The sequence below is a fragment of the Salmo trutta genome, unplaced genomic scaffold (genome assembly GCF_901001165.1).
Source record: "Salmo trutta unplaced genomic scaffold, fSalTru1.1, whole genome shotgun sequence".
NCBI classification, from domain to species: domain Eukaryota; kingdom Metazoa; phylum Chordata; class Actinopteri; order Salmoniformes; family Salmonidae; genus Salmo; species Salmo trutta.
In genome coordinates this window covers 197,317-204,845 of record NW_021822384.1, presented here as the reverse complement: position 1 = coordinate 204,845, position 7,529 = coordinate 197,317, and the positions used below count along the sequence as shown (strand labels likewise).

Here is a 7,529-nt window from a genome sequence, read left to right as displayed (position 1 = left end):
AGCAAACAGAGGGATGCTCTGGGACCAGGAAACATGTTCAACCAGTTACCTGGTGGGCAGAACAATGTACAGTAGAATAATACCACATCAGTTGTCAGGAAAGGGAATCTGAAGAACACTACAGATTTGAATACCAAGAGGTTTCCATTTGAGATCATGTAAATACTATGAAGGGATTTTACTAGGCTGTTTCCTCAGTCATTCATTTATTAACAAACCTGCAAGTGCAATACAAATTGTCATGTGGAAAGTAAAATAGTTGCACATCTATTTGGTGAACTGTGAATGAACCATCAATTGTATATGCTTTGATTTCTTGATTAAATTGTAAAGTTGAGTGTTTTACATTTTCATGTAGATATGTCTGCTTCCACTAACTCAGTTGAACCAGTAATACCACTAGACAACACTCACCTGTATAGAACCAGTTATACCACTAGACCAGGTGAACACTCACCTGTATAGAACCAGTTATACCACTAGACCAGGTGAACACTCACCTGTACAGAACCAGTTATACCACTAGACCAGGTGAACACTCACCTCTACAGAACCAGTAATACCACTAGACCAGGTGAACACTCACCTGTATAGAACCAGTTATACCACTAGACCAGGTGAACACTCACCTCTACAGAACCAGTTATACCACTAGACCAGGTGAACACTCACCTGTATAGAACCAGTTATACCACTAGACCAGGTGAACACTCACCTCTACAGAACCAGTTATACCACTAGACCAGGTGAACACTCACCTGTATAGAACCAGTTATACCACTAGACCAGGTGAACACTCACCTGTATAGAACCAGTTATACCACTAGACCAGGTGAACACTCACCTGTATAGAACCAGTTATACCACTAGACCAGGTGAACACTCACCTGTATAGAACCAGTTATACCACTAGACCAGGTGAACACTCACCTCTACAGAACCAGTTATACCACTAGACCAGGTGAACACTCACCTTTATAGAACCAGTTATACCACTAGACCAGGTGAACACTCACCTGTACAGAACCAGTTATACCACTAGACCAGGTGAACACTCACCTGTACAGAACCAGTTATACCACTAGACCAGGTGAACACTCACCTCTACAGAACCAGTAATACCACTAGACCAGGTGAACACTCACCTCTACAGAACCAGTTATACCACTAGACCAGGTGAACACTCACCTCTACAGAACCAGTTATACCACTAGACCAGGTGAACACTCACCTCTACAGAACCAGTTATACCACTAGACCAGGTGAACACTCACCTGTATAGAACCAGTTATACCACTAGACCAGGTGAACACTCACCTATACAGAACCAGTTATACCACTAGACCAGGTGAACACTCACCTCTACAGAACCAGTTATACCACTAGACCAGGTGAACACTCACCTTTATAGAACCAGTTATACCACTAGACCAGGTGAACACTCACCTCTACAGAACCAGTTATACCACTAGACCAGGTGAACACTCACCTGTACAGAACCAGTTATACCACTAGACCAGGTGAACACTCACCTCTACAGAACCAGTAATACCACTAGACCAGGTGAACACTCACCTCTACAGAACCAGTTATACCACTAGACCAGGTGAACACTCACCTCTACAGAACCAGTTATACCACTAGACCAGGTGAACACTCACCTCTACAAAACCAGTTATACCACTAGACCAGGTGAACACTCACCTGTATAGAACCAGTTATACCACTAGACCAGGTGAACACTCACCTATACAGAACCAGTTATACCACTAGACCAGGTGAACGCACCTACAGTGTCTTTTTATTGTTACAAATTGGAATTAAAATGGATTTGTCATTTTTTTGTCAATAATCTACACAAAATACTCTGCAATGTCAAAGTGGAAGAAAAATAAATGCCTAACTAAAATATAATCGTTGCATATGTATTCAGCCACTTTGTTTAGGCAAACCTAAAATTAGTTCAGGAGTAAAATGTACATAAAAAGTGACATGGACTCACTGTGTGAAATAATAGAGGTTAACAACTGCTTCCTTGTCTTTAAGCCTGGTGGTGTCATGGTATGGGTATGCTTGCCATTGGCAAATACTGTGGAGTTTTTCAGGATAAAAAGAACCGGGAGGGAGCTAAGCAAAGGCAAAATCCTAGAGGGAAAAAAACCTGCTTCAGTCTGCTTTACACCAGAGACTGAGAGAGGAATTCAACTTTCAGCAGGACAATAACCTACAACACAAAGCCAAATCTACACTGGAGTTGCTTACCAAGGAGACGGTGAATGTTCCTGAGTGGCCAAGTTAGTTTTGACTTAAATCTGCTAAAGAATCCATGGCAAGACTTGAACATTGTTGTCTAGCCATGATCCCCAACATCTTGACAGAGCTTGAAGAATTTTTTCAATAATAATGGGCAAATATTGTACAATCCAGGTGTGTAAAGCTCTTAGAGACCCAGAAAGACTCACAGCTGGAATCAATGCCAAAGATGATTCAAACATGTATTGACTCAGGGAGCTGAATACTTATGCAACAACTATATTTTAGTTATAAAAATATTTATTAATCAAAAAGTATTGTTTTTTAAATCTTCCACTTTGACCTTAGAGTATTTTGTGTAGATTGTTGACCAAAAAAATGATTAAATCCATTTTAATCCCACTTTGTAGCCCAATAAAATGTGATGAAATCCAAGGGTTCTGAATACTTCTGCAAGGCACTGAACATCCGGTATAAACTATGTTTGGCTGATAAGTAGGAGCAGGCCCACTGTGTTGCTAATAGGCTCTGTTATAATGTTTGGTCACAAGTTCCATTCAACCTGCTCTAAACCTAAATATGTTGTTCATACATTCCATACGTTGAGTGTTTTGAGGAAGGGAAAGGCTAGCCTGATCTCGTCTTGATGACCATAGGAGGTGGTAAGACAGCACAAATAGATCTGGGACCAAGCTAGGAAAAGGCTACATTTGGTCGACATAAAGCGCTGTGCCCAATGAGTTCAGGGTAGGGACAAGTTCCATTCAAATGCTCTAAGCCAGTGGTATTCAAAATGTTTCAGTGGGGACCCCATTTTCTCCTCAAGAATTTATTGCGACCTCACCCCAAATAACCTTAAATTCATTGTGTTTTCATCCATCATCAAAATGAAAAGAAACAAAAGAAACAAACAAATACATTTAAAAATATATATATATATTTCTTAAATGTTTTAATTGTTTTTGTCCCATACAATAATATGTAATCTTAATAATATGTACTCTTAATAATAATAAGTACTCTTAATTCGCGACCCCACTGCAGTTCCCTGAACCAGACTTTGACTGCCACTGTTCTAGAGCCACCAACGAGTTCAGAGCAGGGGGAAAAAAGGCTACATTTGGTCAACAGAAAGTCCATTATTCAGTGGCCTGTTATGCATAAAGCTTCTCAGAGTATGAGAATTGATCTAGGATCAGGTCACCCCCCCTGTCCATGTAATCTGATTCATTGTGATCTAAATGATACAACTGATCCTAGGTCAACACTCCTATTCCCAGCTCCTTCAGTAAGTCAGGCTGTTGTCTGAGATCTGTCTTCAGTGACTCGGGGATGTCCAGTCTGTCGTAGTCCTCCTCTTCTACCAGATTACGGATTAGCATCAGACAACACTCCTGGAGAGAGTACACTGGAACACAAGAGAGAAACAATGACGTCTTTCAAACTTGACGTGTTTTTACACACTCCTGGACAGAGCTGGTCCCAGGTCTGTCAACATTCCTGGACAGAACTGGTCCCAGATCTGTCAACACTCCCGGACAGAGCTGGTCCCAGATCTGTCAACACTCCCGGACAGAGCTGGTCCCAGGTCTGTCAACACTCCTGGACAGAGCTGGTCCCAGATCTGTCAACACTCCTGGACAGAGCCTGTCCCACATCTGTCAACATTCCTGGACAGAGCTGGTCCCACATCTGTCAACATTCCTGGACAGAGCTGGTCCCAGATCTGTCAACACTCCTGGAAGGAGCTGGTCCCATATCTGTCAACATTCCTGGACAGAGTTGGTCCCAGGTCTGTCAACATTCTTGGACAGAGTTGGTCCCAGATCTGTCAACACTCATGGACAGAGTTGGTCCCAGATCTGTCAACACTCATGGACAGAGTTGGTCCCAGGTCTGTCAACACTCCCGGACAGAGCTGGTCCCAGATCTGTCAACACTCCCGGACAGAGCTGGTCCCAGATCTGTCAACACTCATGGACAGAGCTGGTCCCAGATCTGTCAACACTCCTGAACAGAACTGGTCCCAGGTCTGATTGTGATTTTTGCCTACTCCATTGCCAAGCCAAATTATTGGTCACGACAATTCCATCAGGAGTTGGCCAGATCAGAAAAAGATCTGGGTCCCAGGCTACTATAAACAATAGTGGAACACAGAAAGAAACAATCAAAATACTTTTTGAGGGGTAAAATACCAAATAAGTAACGCATGTGTGGCTGGTGACACGAACAACATCTTGAGGGGAAGTGTCAATAGTTTAGGTTGTTTTCCTCTCTGTTAGAGCCCAGGTGGACATATCTGTATAAAACACAGAACACACAGGGCTCCATGTATATTAGTGTAAATATATTCATGTATATGATGAAATATTAGGTACCTTTATGATTTATATTTACCTGATTGAGATGTATTCATTTGTTGTTAGTGGAACTTAGTTTTTGCCCCTCCCCCCCTTTCCAATTCATTGTACTGTGGTCAGTGTGTTACTGTGGTCAGTGTGTTACTGTGGTCAGTGTGTTACTGTGGTCAGTGTGTTACTGTGGTCAGTGTGTTACTGTGGTCAGTGTGTTACTGTGGTCAGTGTGTTAGGAAAAAGGCAGGAAGTTGGGCCTTTGGGAGGGGGGAGTCCTAGCTAGATGCGGAAGTGGTATAGTTTTTTGACCATACAGACATGCAGACATACAGACATACAAACATGCAGACATACAAACATGCAGACATACGGCAGACAGGTCATATTATGACAGACAGGTCATATTATGTATTTTTCATGTCAGTAATCTCTGATTTAAGTTGATTAGAGAATCATTTTTTTGTTAGATATTAGAAGAATAAACCTTTTTGTTGCACCATATCCCTGTATGCGTAGGAAACGACCCCGCTTCAGGCTAGGGCAGTGGCTATGGTGAAGAGGAAAGGAAGCCACTACACTCTCCTCTGATGCCTTGGCCTACCATTTATAAAACAACAGCCTATAGTAGCCTGGGACAGGGCAAAGGTCAATGCTACTATTGGTTAGACTCTTTTATATCTAGGTGACAACGAGGAAAGGAAACGACAGCACAAGGAAGTGTAGTGTATAACAGCTGTCTGTCAACGGGGTTGATGGAAGGCACATAGAGAGGGACACACCTGGTGTAGTTATGACAACATTCAGGGTTGATGGAAGGCACATAGAGAGGGACACACCTGGTGTAGTTATGACAACATTCGGGGTTGATGGAAGGCACATAGAGAGGGACACACCTGGTGTAGTTATGACAACATTCGGGGTTGATGGAAGGCACATAGAGAGGGACACACCTGGTGTAGTTATGACAACATTCGGGGTTGATGGAAGGCACATAGAGAGGGACACACCTGGTGTAGTTATGACAACATTCGGGGTTGATGGAAGGCACATAGAGAGGGACACACCTGGTGTAGTTATGACAACATTCAGGGTTGATGGAAGGCACATAGAGAGGGACACACCTGGTGTAGTTATGACAACATTCGGGGTTGATGGAAGGCACATAGAGGGACACACCTGGTGTAGTTATGACAACATTCGGGGTTGATGGAAGGCACATAGAGAGGGACACACCTGGTGTAGTTATGACAACATTCGGGGTTGATGGAAGGCACATAGAGAGGGACACACCTGGTGTAGTTATGACAACATTCGGGGTTGATGGAAGGCACATAGAGAGGGACACACCTGGTGTAGTTATGACAACATTCGGGGTTGATGGAAGGCACATAGAGAGGGACACACCTGGTGTAGTTATGACAACATTCAGAAACGATAAACCTCTTGCTGATTAGCTAAAAGTTTCGCCCCATTTCGAGAGGCTCTGAAAAGCCATGGATGCGCTGCGGAGAGTGGAATGAGATTGAGGGAAATTAAATGTGACGAACAATAGCTTTAGGCTATAACTCATTCAATTCAACATTTGGGAAAGGCCCATAGCTGAGTAATGCTTTGTTGGGGTAGAACTGTCCTCTTGGTTCAACCCATAGCTGAATTACATTACATGTTAAACTTAATACAGATCAAGTATTTGAGTAAAACAAGAAAGACTAAATAAAGGAAAGGCAGAAAGCGGTGTTGCATGAGGGAGGGACTCACTCAGAAAAGTATTCATACGTAATAACCCGCTCGTTCGTATATCGCCATAAGAAACTGGATGTCCGGAAAAATCCAACCACCATGCTCGGGCGCTTTGTTTCCACTGGTTAATAAAATTAACGTGGGTTTCGACATCAGAATTTACAGACCAGAGAGTTTTATTTTCGACACTCACTACTTCCTGTCCATCCATGACGACAGTGACACTCAGAATGCCACGACGATGTCATTCCATAAACAAATCACAAGAGGTCGCTGTTGTTCAGCGCGCTGACGAGTCAGACATGGAACGTCATTCTTGGAACAACAGATGCCAATAGGGTCCAATAGAGTCCAATAGAGTCCAGTAGAGTCCAATAGAGTCCAGTAGAGTCCAATGGAGTCCAATAGAGTCCAATAGAGTCCAGTAGAGTCCAATAGAGTCCAATAGAGTCCAATAGAGTCCAATAGAGTACAGTAGAGTTCCAGTAGAGTCCAATAGAGTCCAATAGAGTCCAATTGAGTCCAATAGAGTCCAATAGAGTCCAATAGAGTCCAATAGAGTCCAATAGAGTACAGTAGAGTTCCAGTAGAGTCCAATAGAGTCCAATAGAGTCCAATTGAGTCCAATTGAGTCCAATAGAGTCCAATAGAGTCCAGTAGAGTCCAATAGAGTCCAATAGAGTACAGTAGAGTTCCAGTAGAGTCCAATAGAGTCCAATAGAGTCCAATTGAGTCCAATTGAGTCCAATAGAGTCCAATAGAGTCCAGTAGAGTCCAATAGAGTCCAATAGAGTCCAATAGAGTACATTAGAGTTCCAGTAGAGTCCAATAGAGTCCAATAGAGTCCAATAGAGTCCAATTGAGTCCAATAGAGTCCAATAGAGTCCAGTAGAGTCCAGTAGAGTCCAGTAGAGTCCAGTTGAGTCCAATAGAGTCCAATAGACTCCAAAAGAGTCTAAAATAATCTTATAGAATCCAATAGAGTCCTATTAAAGATCTCTGAGAGTCCTGGTCCTGTGTTATGCAGGAGTTAAGGGTGTGTGTGTGTGTGTGTGTGTGTGTGTGTGTGTGTGTGTGTGTGTGTGTGTGTGTGTGTGTGTGTGTGTGTGTGTGTGTGTGTGTGTGTGTGTTTGTGCTTTAATCACTACTAATGGTCTCTGACAAGCTACGTTACCACCATAC

The 7,529-nt window shown here is 42.8% G+C and overlaps 1 protein-coding gene across 1 annotated transcript; it reads right to left on the bottom strand.

The window, feature by feature from the left end:
• Nucleotides 1-3,184: 3,184 nt before the first annotated feature.
• Nucleotides 3,185-6,601, bottom strand: vhll (von Hippel-Lindau tumor suppressor like). The gene is made up of 3 exons (XM_029743693.1): nt 6,366-6,601; nt 6,035-6,109; nt 3,185-3,661 (listed from the first exon to the last, which is right to left on the bottom strand). Exons 1-3 carry the CDS (start codon nt 6,556-6,558, stop codon nt 3,510-3,512), a joined length of 420 nt encoding a protein of 139 aa, XP_029599553.1. The 5' UTR covers nt 6,559-6,601; the 3' UTR covers nt 3,185-3,509.
• Between the last annotated feature and the right edge of the window lie 928 nt (nt 6,602-7,529).